This window comes from Caenorhabditis briggsae (genome assembly GCF_000004555.2).
Source record: "Caenorhabditis briggsae complete genome, chrIV, whole genome shotgun sequence".
Classification (NCBI taxonomy): Eukaryota; Metazoa; Nematoda; class Chromadorea; order Rhabditida; family Rhabditidae; genus Caenorhabditis; species Caenorhabditis briggsae.
The window spans coordinates 6,072,962-6,091,463 of NC_013487.2; the positions used below are offsets into that span (position 1 = coordinate 6,072,962).

The 18,502-nt window shown below is 35.1% G+C and overlaps 1 protein-coding gene across 1 annotated transcript; it reads left to right on the top strand.

Moving 5' to 3' along the window:
- Positions 1-1,475: 1,475 nt before the first annotated feature.
- On the top strand, positions 1,476-5,354 carry CBG19914 (the record flags this gene model as incomplete). The annotated part of the gene is made up of 3 exons (XM_002633820.2): positions 1,476-1,970; positions 4,562-4,650; positions 5,222-5,354. 3 exons carry the CDS (start codon positions 1,476-1,478, stop codon positions 5,352-5,354), a joined length of 717 nt encoding a protein of 238 aa, XP_002633866.2.
- Positions 5,355-18,502: the final 13,148 nt, after the last annotated feature.

Sequence of the window (18,502 nt, forward strand, 5' to 3'; positions counted from 1 at the left end):
TGAAAACGTACAGAAATCATAAAGTTGAAAGTATTTTTAGGCATACTTGTAACGAGCCGGGCCTTTTCCCGAATTTCGGAGGCCCGGCGGGCCTGTCATTCCACAAGTTTTGAAATTTTCAAAAAACACATAAGGGGGACCCTTATGTGATTTTTTTAGATCAAAAAATTTTTTTCGAGTTTTTTGATATTTTTTGATCAAACAGACAAACAATCCAAAAAGCACAAAAAAAATAGAAAATTGTATTGAGAGCTAAAAATTCGATTCAAAATGACAAAATTTTTGCTACCGGGCCTTCCGGGCCGGCCCGGAATTTTACAAGTATGTTTTTAGGTTACTGTAATGTATAATAATATGTATAGAAATATAAATATTCTCGAGATTTTTTCGGGGATTTTTCGGAGCCAGGATATGCATTCTACCGTCATGGTGTACAACGCTTAATGTCACTCTGCGTACAGCGGTCGTTCTCCCTTGTTAGGTTTACCATCGGGCGAGCGCCCTCTTTTCGCCCGCGTGGCGTAGTCGGTAGCGGCCCAGTACCCCTGATCAGCTTGCCATGAGTTCAACTCCTCGAGGGGCACATTTGAACGGAATTTCGAGAACATTATTTTTTTTTCATGTCCCCCCACCTTTAAAGAATACCAAAATATTGAATTTTAAAATGCACATACAGCCTTAAATGATCACATAATCCAAAAATATTGTATTTTTCAGTGTTTGGTGAAACCGGGAAATTTTGAAGATTTGAAAAACATTTTAAGTGGATATTATCTTTGAAAAAGTTCAAGTTTGGCTTTTCCGCTTTTTCTACTCATTGTACAGTATCAATTTACAAATTACAAAAATCGAAAATTTGAGTATATTATTTTCGAGTGACTCTAAATATGAAAAGTTTTATATGATCCACAGTTTCAAAAATTTGTTGAATGCATGCTATCTCAACACCTTTAATTATCATCGCATTAACAGGTACGGTACATCAAACTTTTGATGATGTCACTCAAGTTCAGTATCATTTGAGACCATTTACGTAAGATATTGTTGTTTTGTACAAAACAAAATCACAATTGTTTTCTCATTTTCTCATCTAACAATTGTCACTTTTCAAAAAAAAAATTCACAGTTTCCAGAAGTCCTTATCTTGTGATCATATTTCTTGTCAGTGTTTCGGCCAAGGAATCAATATGATTAAAAATATTTTTTAACGTTTGCATACTTATGTTCCGAAATTTACGGTCTCAAACTTGAGGACCCTTCTATTACAGGTTTTACGGTTATCCGAATTTCGTTATTGAGAATTTCTCATAATTTCACAAACATTTTATCAGTTGACATAATTTTGATATATTTTAAGCACCCGAGATAATCGGGCTCAAAGTACAAACTTGTTGTTTCCAGTTTGATGTCCTTTAAATCGCGTCCGTTTTCTATTGTTTTCCTCAAGTTTTTATATTTTTTTAATTTCCAGAAAAATGCCCTTCTACATCCAAACACCCCCTCTTACCCCGGCTCAACAATTCTCGTCAACGTCTACAGTAACCTCACCAACCAGTCAAAACAATCATTTACTCGCTGAAGACGAAGAAGAACCGATCGATGTGGTTCATGAAGAAGAGGAAGAAGATATGGAAGAGATGAAAATGGAAATCGATCTACAAAACCAATCGGGACTACTGAGAAGAAGTTTCCGACCATTGCTAACTTCCGAAATGAGATCTGGAGGGATTCACAAGACTAGCAGTGACTCTAATTTGAGGAAATATTCCACTGGATATTCGGAACAAACATCTGCATTCGGATTTCTCAGAGGTCCAAGACCTCACCGTCCAGCATCCAACCTTCCCAGTGGAATGAGTCAAGAGGTTAAAATCGATCCACTTCAAACAGTTCAACAATTCCTTCAAATGCATCAATCGCTTATGAATTCTCCATCAGTTCCAACGTGTCTTTCAAAACTGCTAATCGAGGTAAGTCAGTTAAAAAAATGGAGAAGAGAGAGTTGTTTTTTGTAGGTCTGTTTTTCTGTTTTTTTCTTCTTTTCTTCATCCATTCCTTGTTTTTTTTCTCTCCTATTTTGCTTACCCACGTCCCATGGAAAACTCAAGTATCCCGTTGTCTATTTGTGTTTAGTGTCTGACGAACGGCATCCATCTTTTCAGACGGACAGCTTTCAGAAAATGATCCAGATTACTGTATCAAGAGTAGTGTAAATTCAGACAGGACATTTTTTATATAATAGAAGCTTTGAAGTCCTATCAATCGAGTCACTGTAGTTTTCAAAAGCGTCATAGGGGTTTCTGAATGAATTTCTGAGCTCAAATCCAGAAAAACCAGGTCAAATTGAAAATGTTGTCTTCGTGATCGGAAACTTTCAAATTCTGTAATTTTGAATCTTGCCATCTTTAAAATTTCGCTATAAATTTGAGCTCAAAATCTGAGAGTTTTAAAACATTTGTTAATTTCCTGGAAAAAATTAATTTCTTTAAAATTAAAATTAATGAAAATCGGACTGAAGTCTATCTGCAATCAAAATATCTGCAATCAAAATTTTCAAAAAATTAGTCTTCCGAAAAATTGCTATTTCATATATTGCATTATAAGATTTGGAAAATCTGTTGCGTATTACTTCTCGCACTGTGGTTTTATCAATTCTCGTGATTCAGCAATCCTTAATTTTTGTTCAATTTTTCAACTTTTTGAAAATATTGGGCTAATTGATTTCCGGGTATTTTAAAGTCTTCAATTCCAATTACCTGGGATTTAAAAAGATTAAAAATTCAAAACGAATTTCCATAGTTCAATTTGTAAGATGCTCCTTTTAACGATTCCTTCCTGAACATTCTTCAAAAGTTCACAAAGCCATGTGATCATAAATCAGTTACCCTATTACTCACATCAGGACTTTTCCCAAGAAATTCCACTAGATGTTATTTTATTTATCAATAGACACCTAAATTCTCCTCCGACACATTCCCTTTTTAAATTGATTTTTGCACCTGTCCCTTCTAGCTGTCTGGAGTTTATCAAATCAGTTTTTCCATTGATGTTTCCTAGAGAACTCTATCACTTCTTTAAAGTTGGTTGGGTTACTGTAACTCATAGTTTTTGTTTGCGTTCTGATGTTTTCCTATTTTCTCCTCCTACTTAAGAGACGATGTCCCATCCCACTGAATTTTTGAAATGAAAAAAAAAACATGAAAAACAGAGAGAAAGAGAGAGAGAGAGAGAGAGAGAGAGAGAGAGAGAGAGAAAGAGAAATGCCACCACGCGGACGGAACACTCCTCTCGTAGCAATGTGTGTGGTTGTGTGTGTCGTCTGAAAATAAAGAATAACAAAATAATAAAAACAACTCGTGATCTCTTCTCTCCCTCACTTGGGGTTCGTTTTTCGCGCGATCTGCTGGGCTGAAAACTGAAAGTGTTCGTTTTCCTGTATTGGTTGCCACGTCATCAAAAACTGACTCACTTTTTTCGGAAGAGATGGGCGGTCGCTTGTGGTTCCGGGTCACAGGAATTGGGGTGTTGCATTCCAACAGAAGAGGAGTATCAATTTACACCAAAGTTTTTATTTTTGGCTCTTATTGGAACAAGTAATACTTTCTGAGCGATGGGTTGCGTGATGTTTGGTAGAATGGGATTTTGCGTAGCAGCTAATGTAAGAAATAAACTGACATTGAAAAGAAAAAATGTTATAATTGTTATTAAAACCATGGAACAGTAAAAATGTGAAACCGAAATCGTTTTCGATAAGAGGTACCAAAAAACGTTCAACTGACAAAGTATTTCTAACATTATGATAAACATTTTGTCAGTTTGTCACTTTTTGATACCTTTTACACGAACCAAGATAAATTAGCTTGAAATATAAGGCCAAAGGAAAACTACCGTATTTCATCTAATTCAAATCATCAACTTTGAGCTTAATCATCTTGATTCCTGTAAATGTTTACCATCTTTCACAGAAATCGAGATTTTTAACTCTGTTCCAGGTCGACGATTTGATGGGCTTCTAAGAAAGATTTATAATAAAAAGGATGCCCTTCTAATAGAGATTCTCTATGCGCAGTTCCTTTGATACCTCGACTATGATTCTGGAGAAATCTGAAAAGTGTCTATTAAGTCGGCAATGGGATTAATGGTAGCAGTACATTTTTACAATTTCAAATTTATGATTTTATTGAAACCGATATCACATTTTCCAATGTGACAAGTACATAAACATTTTCCCACTAAAGAATTCTAGATCACAAACTCTAGACTACTTAAACACCGTAAAACCTCTAATAGAAGAGTTTCCTAACTTTCAACTTTGAGTCAATTTATCTCGGTTCCTACAATAGTTACCAAAATTGACAAATTGCTTATCATAATATCAAAAACAATTCATTAATTGACAGCGCTTAGATATCTTGCATACGAGCCAAGTAAAAGTAGCTCGAACTTGACAGTGTGGGGTCCTTCTATTACAATTTTCCCGATATTCTTTCAATGGACCGTATTCATGAACATTTACTCTAAAAATCGTATTTTGAAATCTCTTAAAATTCTATGTTTCTAGTTGTTTGCTTATTCTGAACACAGTATTCTTCAATCAGTCAACTTTTACCGCTCCCTTCTTGCCATGAAAATAGCTTTACTCCTCAAACTGTTTACTTTACTATCTCCACTCCCCGTGATCTACCGTAGTCCATTTTTTCAGTGTGCCTCACAATATTTTTTTGTGTGTTAGTTCCTTGTTTTGTTTTCTTTTTTCTGTTTTTTTACATGTTGTCCCCCTGTCCATCAATTCTGAAGCGCATACACTTCTCTACTGCCATATTTCTTCATCATCCTCCCATAAAAACGAAATCCCAAAAAAAAACAAGGTTATTTGTATGTGTGTTTAATTTTCGGGTGGTGTTTATGGCCCAAACTGCCAAATATTTTCGTTTTTTTTTGGTCTGTCTCCCCGGAATCTTTGCTCTGCGTCTCTTGTTGTTCCATACTCTTTCCGCCAGAAGAGGAACCCCTCGATTTTTTGTTATTTTGTTTTTTTCCAGTTCTTTTTTTTCCACAAGAAATCTGGGGCTCTGTGTGCTTCTTCTTCTTGCTAACTGTCTTCTCTGGAACACCACCACATCTTCTCTCTAATTTTGAGTCGAAAAAAAGAAAACACGAAAACACCTTCTTCCGTAGACGACGTCGGTGTCTGTGAACGAAAGAAAGCGAACGGAGGGAGTGAAAATAAGAGGCAACAAGCAAACAACACAACAGGAGAAGAAGAAGAACGTCTTCTCCGAGAAAAGGGAGCTCTACGTTCTACGTCTTCGCTTGTGCTTTTTCATGTTTTGACGTCGAATGAGGTGTTCTGAACTGGATGATCATGCTGCAGTAGGATGTTTGCTTTTTTTAAAGCAAAATAAAGACCAGATAGCCAAGAATAGGAAAGTATGAAGTCTATATGGAGTTTTTGAAACAGTGATACTTTTGATCCCCAATTCATGAAAATGCAGTTTATTTATGATATCAAGTTTCGAGAATTCATAAAGTCGGAATCAAGTTTTTAATCTAGGTTAAAGGAAACGGAATTCTTTTAAATATATAATCTGTATGAAAACCAAAGAAACGATCTGGGAAAAATATTATAATTGAATAAATAGTTCAAATTTGTATGAAAATTTTGAAGCAGTATTTAAATTGAATAACTTGACTTAACCAAGCCAGTGGTATGAAATTTGAAGTAATCTAGAACTAACACGGAGTTGCCGGCGGTAACCTCCAGAAAACGCGATTTGTTGCACACATCGTGTTCAAAGACTTGGCACTGTTCCAAATCATCATTTTTGGAATTGAAAATTCCCAATTCCAAGCCAAATTTTAGTCGCGTTGCGAGCCGCAACGCGCCCAAGAGAACTGGGGAAAATTTGAATGCATGTACGCTATTGCAACCCCCGTGACTAAAAGAGTTTGGGATATTTTAGAACTCAATTTCATGGACTTTAAATAAGTCAATTGTTTGAAACAGTAGCCGAGTATTCGTTTACAACTAAAATTACGAAGTTTTGAGCAGCAGCTGCTAGACAAGCTAGCAAATTGTTAGTTAAATGACACCTGCTCGAACACCAGATTTTTCTCGAAGCCACTATTTTGAACGTTTTACGAAACTTGCTGATTCGAATTTCTACATTTGAGTTAATATTTCGAACTATACATGATGCCTATTCACAATATAAGCTTAGCTCTCCCTATCATTTTACCAATTTTGTGACACCGTAATTTTTTTCAAACTCCTTCTAGTCTCCCGTCCCATTCCTAGCTCAGAATTTCATCTAAAACCATTTAGCGATAGAATAAATGTGTCCCCTTGTCCCCCCCCCCCCCCCCCCCAAATCTTCTTTTGCCACTGAAACCGTAATTTTTCAAAATTTCCGTCCCCACGGTGTAGCTCTCCTCTTTATTAATTGTTTACCATGGTCTTGTTTTGTTTTTCAAGCCGTAAATTATTGTGCTTGCTGACTGTATTATGAGCTCCTGGTCTCACTAGAACACAAAAATTTTGAGATTTTTGAGAACAAAAAGAGTCCCAGAAGTCGCAATAATCAGAGACCTAAATGACGTATATCTTGTTTCGAGTGACAGCGGTTTTCAGCAAAATTTTCTTGGTTGCTGTAGGAGATATCAAAGTTTTGTCAACGAAATGAAATTTTGGGATAATATCACCAACCCTTTTGTAGTTTGCAGACTATTGATATCTCTTACTGAAATGGAGATAATTTAGCTCAAAGTCCAATAATAAGGTTTATTTTTCTAATCATCTACTTTTTAGTCGGAAATCGAGATATTTAATTGCGAATGAAGTTTGGATTACATCAGTTGAATTTATTACTTGTTGTCACAATTGAAACCTGAAACAATATTTTTGAAACAGTAAGTACCTAAAACATCTACCGTAATCCGTTGTTGTTGTGAACATTGGATTGTTTTTGACGTACAAAAAAATACCTGTAAAAATGACCTGTAAACATCACAATACCTCAAGAAATCCATGTACCTGGATACTTTCATGGAAAATTTCGTTGAAATTCCGAAAATTCAGGATAATATGAAATGTTTGTGCAGTGCATGCTTGTAATAGCGATAATCACAACTTCCAATAATTTTGATCACCCATTTGAAACTGAAAAAAATGTATTCCAACAACTACTCACCAATTTTAATAACCTGTCAATCTAGGAATTGTTGTCCTTCTATTTCCACTGCATCCTTTCTTTCTTTCTTAAATTTAATCAGTTTAACACAAATTTGTTTAGCATTTCCTTATCATTTTTCTCAAACAATTGTTGCCGTTTTCTCTCTCCAACAACCCACCTACAGTAACCCACAAATAGTTCATACTTCCTTTCTTTCTTTTCATTTGATCTCTCTTTTTTGAGCATCTTGTGATCTACCGCCACTCTTAACCTACTGTCTACTCTCTTTTCCTATGATCATCGTCTTTTTTTCATTTTTCTTCTCTTTACGTTTATCACAATGTGTCTGAAGGTGTCTGTTGACATGCACTTTACCGATGGGTGGCGTTTTTGTGTGTGATGACGATTCTTCACTTATTTTTCAACAATTTTCAATTCGTTAGGCCTAAAATATATGGTTGTATTTGTTGGGGGACCGAAGAGGTTAAGGGGAATTATAAGAGATACGGAGTGCAACAAATGAAGTAAGGTGGAATGAAGCTAACATATATGAGGAGTCGACGAAACTGTAAATCTTGAATTTTTGAGGAGTTCGTTGAACTCTATTAACTCATTTGTTGTACAGGGAGCTAAACAGGGGTGTGCAGAGGTTTATAGTACTTTTTAGATTTCTCAGCTCCTGTAACAGACATCAGACGTTTATCGTTTCATAAACCGTTACATCACTCTAATAGAGTGCCACCCACACCGTCAGCTTTGAGCCCATGCATCTCATTCCCTGTAAAAGATATGAAAAGGTGGTAAACTAATAAAAAGTTGGTGATATTGTGATAAACAAATCATCAGTTGAAAATGTTTAAGTATTTTTCACAGGGACCAAGATAAATTGGCTCAAAGTTGAAAGTTAGGGGAGGGGAGGGGAATTCGATCAGAGTGTTTATGGTAATCGTTTTGATTTTCCTACGGTCATTATTTCACTAGACTTTTGATCTGATGTCAAACTGAAAAGCTATTTGAAGCAGAAATTGTTCAGAAGTCTCAGAAACCTTTTGGAAGTTTCCGAAAATGTTTCCTGTCAAGTTTTATTGATTTCAAGGTACTATTCTCTTGGAACTTTTTCAATTCAGTTGTTAAAATTTTTTTCTAAATTATCGCGAATATTCGGAACTGTAGGTACTATTTTTGGGTTGTATTCTTTTTCGCAATCGTATATTTCTGTCACTATCCCGCTTAAAAGCCACAGCGAAAAATCTAGATTCTGAAACAGCAAGTATTTTTTCAAATAGCTTCACTTCTATCTTTTTGAAGACCCCAAAAACTTGGAGACCCAAAATCCCGAACCCTCTTGTAAACACATTGGAACTTTGACGTGTTTGTGTTTTGTTGATGACTCTTTCTTCTTCTCTTCGTTTTCTTTCTTGATCATCAGCTGATAAGCGATCTGGCACGGTGCCAGGTGTCTAGGTCAGTTGTCTTGTCATCACATTTGTTTTCCTCTACATAATATATATCGTTGTTGTCTTTTTTTTGTAGTGTTTTTATTTCGTTTCATCTCTCTGTTTCCATTTGTCTCTCTCTAAAACCTTTCACGTGTTTATCATTTTGCTGCCACTCAGTCGGGTCAGCTGATTGATACCGGGTAGTGAAAAAAAGAGAGAAGAATCGAAATGACATAGTATGTCTAGGGTACCAGGTACTCTTACGTTTCAAGGTCCTTTTCAAAAGTTGCGGTATTGACAAATGAACGAAGTGATGGGTGAATCTCGAGAATAGAAAAGATCAGTATCTGAAAAAATCAGAAATCTAAACAAGACATTTTTGAAAACTTATGGGCCTAAATAATAGTCTTACCACTATTTTTCTTGAAGGTAATTGCGCTACTTTATTATAATGGACCCTTCAGATGTGGGAGTTACGGTTTCATGATTTTGTGAAATGGGTCAAAATTTCTTACAAAACTAGTTTCGTTTCGTGTAGCTCAATTATTATGTTCACTTTAAAAATGCTTTTGGTCCATAGGGTCCTAAGTTCAAGACTTTCTTCAAAGCCAACACCTCCTTTCTCAAAAGCTTAAAACCGATTGCCAGCTATTTTTGCTTTTTCCCCCATATTTGCATGTGTTCCCCTTTTACCTACCTTCCTATTCTTATTCATCCTATTCTTGTTTATTCATACTTTTTGCTTTAACCCCCATTTTTCCAATTTTTTATCTCTCCTATTTCCTCAAACTTGTTGTGTTCGTTCCGCAAACATTCCGAACATAGAGGCTTCTCTCTTTTGGCTCCGCCCACTTTTTTTGGGGCGCCGCCGCAGCCGATTTGTCATCCACCCCGATATGTGAAAAGGACGTGTGACTTTGATGGACTTTTTGAGAAAAAAAAACGCTATGTGTTCATGCTTTCGGCGGGGATAGAGATGATTTTTGATGATGGATTTGCAAACAAAAGATCAGATTTTAGTTCTGAAATCTTTATGGAAGGATTACTGTAAGGCAAAAAAAAACAGGAAAAAAAGGACTCTAAAGGTTCAGAAATATATTATTCAATCTGAAAAAATGTTTATCTAATTGAAAAAGAAACTCAAACTTTTTTTCGAAACTCAAACTTTTGCTGTTTCAGATTGCATATATTTTTCCACATAATTCGGTCTCGTTAATTTTTGAGGAGAAACGGATTCTAGACATAAAACTCAACTGAAAAATCCACAAAGTTGGCCTGAATCGATCAAGGGAACAATAGTCTTATAGGAGCAGAATCGCTTGGTTGTTTACTAGTAAACAAGCTCCGCCCCCTTTTTTGTTTTCTCCCCTCATAGTGTAAATAAAATGCAAGTGGATGGAGGACTTGTTTACTAGTTGTTTACCAATATCTTTGAATGGACAATAGTCTGAATTCTGGATAGTTTGAAAAAATACTCATAAATTTTCTCTTGGAGAATAATTACTGTGAATTCTCGAACACCGTATTTTCTCTAACAGAATCCCATCCTACATGCATATTTTGAGATCAATTATCTCGGCTCCTTCAAAAGGTATCGAAAATTTGTCAACTGATAAATAATTTATCATAATATCACCAATATTTTATCAGTTGGCGGATTTCTGATATTTCTTATGGAAATTGAAATAATTGAGATCAAAGTCGTCTGTTTAGGTAGGCTACTATCGGAGAAAATACAGTAGCCATCATTTTTTAGGCGATTTTTCTTGATTCCCGTGAAAGATATTATTAAGTAGTCAACTGATAAAATATTTTTGATGTTTTGAGGAACGTTTCGTTAGTTGACTACTTTTTGATATCTCTTTCAGGGATCAAGATAAGTTGGCACGAAGTTGGCCGTTTCAGGGTAAAAATGGAACTTCTAATTCAGCCGTGAGACTAATTTTCCAAAAATCTTTAGTCCCTTTCACAATATCCTGAAACTGTAAATCTCTCATCTCGTCCCAATTTCTTCTCAAAATCCCTCCTTAACTTACTAAAGTCACACTCCCTCAAAAATCCCCCTCTCTCGTTTACTATTTTCATGTTTTTTTTCTTCCAATTGTCTCCTTCCATCATGGGTGGTATCTTGTCACACTCCCGACGTTTTCCTCCCTAGTGGTGCCTGGAGGGTTCATCTGATCACTCGTATTTGGACAAAAATCCTGTTTTGTATCATTTTTCCAGGAGTTTTTTTGATAGACGATTGGCGTGAAAAATCGCGCAAAAGTCGTCAGAATATGTTTGACCTGATTATATGTATAAAGTACCGGATCTCTTTTTTTTTGGTTTTGATATCTCTTAAGATATAGGGGATCTTGTTGCTTTAGGCTTTGATTTTCATTATGGCCAAGGTATCCTATTTTGACTTTTTTAGTAGAGTAGTCCTGAAAAGGTATTCCATAATTTTTGGAATTGTCTGGAAATTTTAGAGTGTACTAAACAAAATTAGAGATTTATTTTTGTAATTGACAACTTTATTGACTAAAGCGAGATATAAGGTCTTGAACTCTTCAGGACTGTTTTTTACTGAAGAAGTCATATCCTTTTGAACGGTGTAGATTTCAGGTAGCAAAGTTCCCACACTTTTGTTCAGATCCGCTCCTCATCTTTCAAGTTATGAAAGACCGTATAAACAAAATCTCTTCATACACATATCTATGTTGTCTAGACACCTCTCCCATTTGTCTCATTTTTGCATCTATCTTGTTTCCTCCGAAATGTTGCCATTTGTCGATGTTATGTAGTACTGCAAGGTACCTAGGTCACAAATTTCGAAATTCATCGTCGCAGGAGTCTCCTCCAGACGACATTTGCACTTTTACATAGTACACTCACTTTCACAAGGCCATTCTATGCAACTAAGACCCTCCAGATGACAGCTGTTGTCTCTCCGAAAGAATTTGTCTGTGTGCCACGTCACCAACATCACTCCCACACAGAGAGAAAGTTTCAATATCTTTTTGTTGTTGTTTCTTTTTTATCTTTTACCTCTCTTGTTTGTGTCTGCCTCTCCCCATCTCTCCCAATTCACTCAATTTGTTGACAGAGACAAAACTTCGAGATCGTTTCTCTCGATTGTTTTCTCTGCGTCTCTCTAGCCCTACAGTACTCTCTAATTCCGAAGTGATGACCTTTATTGGGGGCGTGGAGTAAACAACTTGAAACGATAGTAGGAAAATGGGATCCATTGGTTTCGAGAATCTTCCATCATCATGGAGGCCTCTTCCTTGGAATCCGATTATTCGAGTGTTTGTTTTTTGGGTAAAATTTTTGAAATTTTGAAGTTTCGAAACTATTTTCATTGTAATTTTTAGGCACAGAATTGATTCTGTTTCAAATAGTCTTGAAAGTTTTACTATTGGTAAAACCCAAATTCGATTGCATGATTTCCCTCTGTCTTGATAATTCTTACAATGAGCTTTTGAATTCAGAAAAAGTCATAAATTGCTAATTTTCTGAAAAAAAAAGTTTCCATCTTGAATAACGATTTCATGGGCTCAGAATTTCTCAAGGAATTTAAGAGATCTATGTTTCTTTGACCGATGTTTCAGGGGAAAATATTTTTTTCAGTTTCAAACAGTTTTTAGAAACTCAAAAAGTTATACAGTGATATTATCATTGAAAAAACCTTGTAGTGCAGTACTTCTTCAAATTGATCGACATTCTTGAACCTCTACCATATTTCTACCAAGGGTGGGCTTCTACTAGATCATTTACGGTAAGAACCTGAGAGACACTTTCCTGGTATTTAGTTGTATATTATTTTTCTGTTTCGTTTGTGACTTTTTGGGGACAGAGAAACTGTGGAATGTGATTTTCATACTTTCCCAGAATCCAGAATCCGGACACCTTCCTTATTTTGAAAAACTACTTCAAATCTAGTTCCTAGCTGAGTAATCCCCATCCCCGTGTTTGGTTCAAACATTGAAACATTATGTAAGATCATCCCAGGATTTCTAGCATGAGTAGATGTTGTTTACTCCTCTCTCCGAATCATTAGCTCTTCTTTGTCTTTATCCTTACTCACAAGATCTCCTCAGTTTGACGCAATTCGGCCGCCCCACAATTCACAAATCTCTCTTCTATCTATCCATTGCTCACCACTACCACCACCCTCCTCCGGATTATCAGTTTTTTATCCTCCTGGAAGAAAAAAACAACTAGGATAAGTGAGGTTAATCCCAATGTTTTGACATTTAGGCCAGTGTACACATAACAAACAATCAGAAACTTTTTGGAAGAGAGAAAGAGAGACCAACGTCAATTCGACAAAAGAGCAACACGTGTAGGAGATAATGATTGCATCAAAAATGAAAAGGATTTTTGAAGGGATTTAGAAAATGGAAATGAGATGAAAAGATAGAGAATGAAGAGAGGGTGGAGCTGGAAACTGATCTGATGATCTGATATGTGATCTGAATTGTTTTGATAGGGAGGAAGTAAAAAAGTTGAAAAGAACTGGGAGGCTCAGAGATCTTGGGATTTCTGATTTGAAATCCTTGGTAATGAGGAGATAGTTCAGAACCTATTACATGTATTTTTGAAGTTGTATTATCGAAACAAAATATCCAGAAACCTAAATTCAGGTTTTGAATCAGTGAAATTTTTTGAGACCATTTTGGAAACTTACCTATAATTTTGCTCTTGAAAATGTACTGTTTCGTTTTTCAGTTAAATCGGAACAAAATTTTTAAAAATTCGATGTGAATGGTTTAAAACTTACCGAGGTTTTTAAAGGAAATCATCATTATATATTTCTGAAGACGCTGGCATCAGGTCTTGTATTGACATTTTAAAAATTCTGACAAATTTATTATTTTCTTGAAACAGCAATCCTATTTTTTGTAAATTCCTCTGACGTCTTAATATAGGAAATTATCAAAAATTTTCACTTATTCTTGAAACTAGTAAAAGCCGTTAATTTTTTTAATTTATTCGATTCATACTACCGTAAAACCTCTAACAGAACGACCACCACTCTGTCAATTTTGAGCTCAATTATCTCGGTTCCTACGAGAGATATCTAGAATCTTTTAATCGATAAAATGCTGATAATATTATTATTATCAATTTGTCAGTTGACAACCTTTTCGTATCTTTGACAGGAATCGAGATATATTGGCTCAAAGTTAACGGTTTGGGGCGGTCGATTAGAGTGTGACGGTATTCTAGGAAAACATGAATTTTGGCATCACTCAAAGTTTCTGAAACCATACTATGTTTTATCCAATAACGCACATTCCAAATCCGAATCCTCCTAGAACTTCTTAAACTTCTTTGTAACTTTCCTGGAACCGTAAATCAATTGTTTTTTGCAAACAACAAGAAAATATTGAGCGACTGGAAAAGTCTATTTGTTTACATTTTGTTATTTCTCACTATTATTCTCACTCATTTACTTGTGACTTGTTGATTTGTTTATTCTGGCCTCCTACCGATTCCTCAAACATCCACTAGTTCAGCAAATAGCTGTTGAAGAGAGAGGTTCCTGGAATCTTTTCTGGGCGTTGTACGGTTTGTTGAGTTATCTGAAAAAATATCGTTATGGTTTTTTTTTATTTCAGAAATAGTGAATTGATAAAATAGAAAAAAGATAGACAAATTTTGAGCTCAATTATCATAATTTTTGTGAGAAATATCAGGAAAAAAGGAACTGCTTAGAAAAAACGGCGAAATATTTTTTCGGATTCAGATAGATTTTTTTTCAATTCGAGTTTCGTTTAAAATTGATTATTCTATTTTGTTTGGATTTTGAAATCAATTATTTCGATTTCCATAAGAGATATCAAAAATATGTACACTGGTAAAATCTAGATGATATTACGACAAATATTTCACCAGTTGACAAAATTCAGATATTTTACACAGCAATCGGGATAATTGCGCTCAAAGAAGAATCATAGTGCTGCTTTCTATTGAAAGGAATACGGTAGACTAATCAAAAAACATATGGGATAATCTCACTGGTATTCCTGAAATTTTAAAAACAAAGACAACTGACTGAAACCGGATTTTTTTTGGTTATACCTGAACTGCAATACAGTCCCTCGTGTTACTACAAGTCAGTTCAAAGTCAGTCCGAATTCAAAAGTTCTAAATACTGGAATTCCAGAAATCTAGAAATCTACAGATTCCGAGCTTCAAATACCCTAAAACCTGTAAGCCCATATTCTGAATACCCTTGTTCTTTCCCAGCACTCTGATCCACTATCCCAAATTCTCTAAGAAGGTGTGAATATCACCTTACCATACTCCTCTTGAATCTTGTTTACTCACACCTGTTCTCTTTTTTCTCCACCACCTCATCTTCTTCTTCTTCTCCTTCTACTCAAGAATCCTGTATTCTAGAATAAACAAAAACACACGTCTTCTTCTTCTCATCTAATTACCATTTCTCCTCTTCTTCTTCCTCCTCATCACTTACCATTTCGTTTTATGAATATTGTTGTTATTGTTTATGCTTTTTCATCTTCTCGGGGTGTTCTTCTTCTTTTCTTTTCTACTTCATCTCCATCTTCATCTCCATCTTCTTCTTGTTTTCCGACCACCAGACGTCTTCAGCTTCTCCTTCTTCAGGCTCCGCCCACTATTCCTCGTATTCCCTTTTTTCTTGTTTGTGTTTTCTTCTTCCGTTTCTTCCATTCTGTCCCATTCTCCTATTTTCTCCTTATTAAGGCTCCGCCCCCCTTTTTGTATGTCTCTATTTTTTGAAAAAACTGGAACAGCCAAGTTCACGACTTTCAGCCACGCGGAAAGTTTCTATCCGTGACGCCTTCTTTTTCACTTCTTCTTGTTTTGTTTCTGTTTTGATCTGGAGCCATCAGAAATGTTTGCATGCATAGAATATTATGAAGATGCACTTTTTAAAAGAGCCCATCAGACTATTCTTATATTCGAATTCTGCTCCTCCATTTTTGACGTCGTTTTCAGTCTAGAAATTCTATGAGTTCAAAATCTAGGTCATGAGAAAGGGAATCGAGTTTCAGCTGTTCTGACTTATTTTTACGAACCGATATTTCGAATATAAATAGTAATATCGAAAATCAGCTGATGTCTGAACATGTCTCATCTGGAACTTTGAAATCAAATGCCTTATCAGTTGAAAATTTTGACTGAAATTTTTAGTTGAATTTCTAGAATTTTGGAATCCCAAAATAGGGATCATAGAGCATTTAAAATGAGTTTTCCCAAATATTCCTGATAGTTCCGGTCTTGCCGATTTTCAGACTATTCTGGAATTTTAGTTTTTTTTTTTGCGAGACTTACTGTATCAGAGTCTTGTAATGTGTTCTGGATAGCGTAGGGGACAATGCTAGATCATCGATTTTTTCTCTAAAAATTGATTTTTTCTGTTTCAACTTTCTAACTGTGAGTAATCAGATTTTCCATCGTTCCATTTCATAAATACCTGTAAATACTCGCCACCCTATGTTTGCACTTTGAGCTCAATTAACTCGGTTCCCAATAGAGGTAGTAAAGATTAGTAAACTGATAAAATGTTTGTCATAATAACACCAATATTTTATTAGTTGGCCGTTTTTTGATATCTCTCATAGAAACTGAGATAATTGAGCTCAAAGTGCATGCTTCTTTATACAAGGGGGAAATTTGGAGAATTCAACCAGTGAAACCTCCAGTTGAAAAAAAAATCTGAAAAAAGCAAAAAAAATTCGGCCATTTCCCGAAATTAAATAAACCAAACATCGAAACCAAAATATGAAACCAAATACTTCAAGAAACGAGAATTCTGAAATTATTTTTCTGTTTCAGAACTATTCCATTTTTAGGTAAAATTAAAAAACGTATTCCAATTTCCAAATCTCAGTTTCCATAAGAGTTATCAAAAATATGTCAACTAATAAAATATTTGTGATATTATGATAAACAATTCATAAATGGACAACTTTTTATATCTGTCATAGAATCAAGGATAATTGAGCTCAAAACTCAGGGTTGGGTAAAAGAACAAATTAATTTTAATAACATTTCGAATTAAAAAGAAAACTATCTGAAACCGTAAAAATGACATTTCCACAAAACTTCATTTTCTTGGTAATTTAAAAAATTTCTAATCAATTCTGTTTCGGATCTATCACATTTTCGGGAAAAATTTTATTTTTTATTCCTACTCCTATATATCTCATAAAATTCCTGAAAATGTTATTCTGTTTCTGTTATAGTAAGACAATTTTTTTCTTCTAATTCGCTTCTATCGCCTTTCAAAATCACCTAAACTCCACTTCATTGGCACTTTTAAAATTCTCTCTCTCTCTCTCTCTGATCAAACAATCATCTTTCATTTCCTCTCTATCGTTCTACCACCTGTCTAGGACAGGAACTCTTCTCATGGAGGGGGGTCGTCTATTCTCGTGTACTATAACCCAGACTGAAAAGTGCAAAGTCTGACTGTCGACTGGCAACACACACATAGTTTCAGGTTCAATATGATCATCACAACCAACCTCCTCTCCTTCGACCGAAAAACCGAAAAACACAGTCGGTGTGTGTATTTAGAAAAGAGGCTGCTAACTGGTGCATCACCCACCACCACCCCAAGCCCATCCTTCCGCAAAAAAGTGTGTGCGCACTAGAGTACACATAAGCTCCGCCCACATTTTGCCCCCCATCTCCCAACAATACTTCTCCCCGTGTTTCATTTTGTTTCTCTTTTGAGACCACGCCCATCAAGTGAAGAAGATACTCTCTACTTGTTTTCACTTGTTTCTGTTTTTCATAATTTTGAGCCACGCCCACTTTGGAACGGAGGAGCACAAAATATGTTGACTTCTTTCTTTTTTGATCTCTCTGTATGACTCGTAGAACTGACTTGATCTAATCCCTTTTCATGAATCAAAATGTTTATGTTTCTTTCTTTGTAGGAACCAGATTAAGAAAAATAAATGATGTTGGGGGAGAAGAAGGCAAACATATCCTGAATAGAATAAAGTTTAGAGATTTTTGAATTAATTTTTAATTCTTGATTTTGGTCTTTTCAAGTTTTAGAAGAAAAAGTTTTTGATCGTCTAAGTGGGAGTATTTAATGGGGAGAATATTGAAAACATGCGGAGATCGTGTTGTAAATTTGAAAAGATAAGCTTTGAAAGTTTTGAATTCAATTTGAAAACTATTGTAACAGGATTTTACCATTCTTCTGTGTGTCTTTTACCAATCAATTTCCTGAATTTCTGAGTTTCGAAATTTCAGAATTTCTGGATATTTTGATTTTCTGAATTCCTAGAATGTCGTACTTTATAAATTTCGGAAATTCCGGATCTCTGTTTCATTTTTTGTTTAATTTTATAAATTGAGTTGTAATGTTTTTCCGAAGCCCAGCCTATTAAAATGTTCTAAAAATTTTCGACTTTGTAAACTTTTTGAAGCAGTAAAACATAATTTCTATGACTAACTATTTTGAATTTTTACAAAGTTTTTTTTGACAAAATTCCAAATGTGGATAAATTCAAAAAATTTCAGTTTTGTTTTGTTTCCTACTTCCAATTTTTCAAGTTTTTAGCTTTTCATTTGTTTTTCGAAGAAAAAACGTTCAAAAATACCGAAAATTTTAGTACGTAATTTTCTCATTCTTTTATAAGAACTTTCAATTAGACTTTCTGAAATTTCAAAATTAATATCAGTTTTCTATTGTCTTCGATATCCCGAAAATGTTACTGTTTTTCAAATTTAATATTACCTATATAAAAATTATTGGGCTCAATAATCTTGACATTCGTTTTTTGGTAACCGTATTGACTTTCTCACCTGAGATTTCGCAACTTCATTGCCTTGCCATCTGTACCTTACCATTCATTAGTCCGTCTTCTTCTTGTATACAATTCATTGACCTCTTCT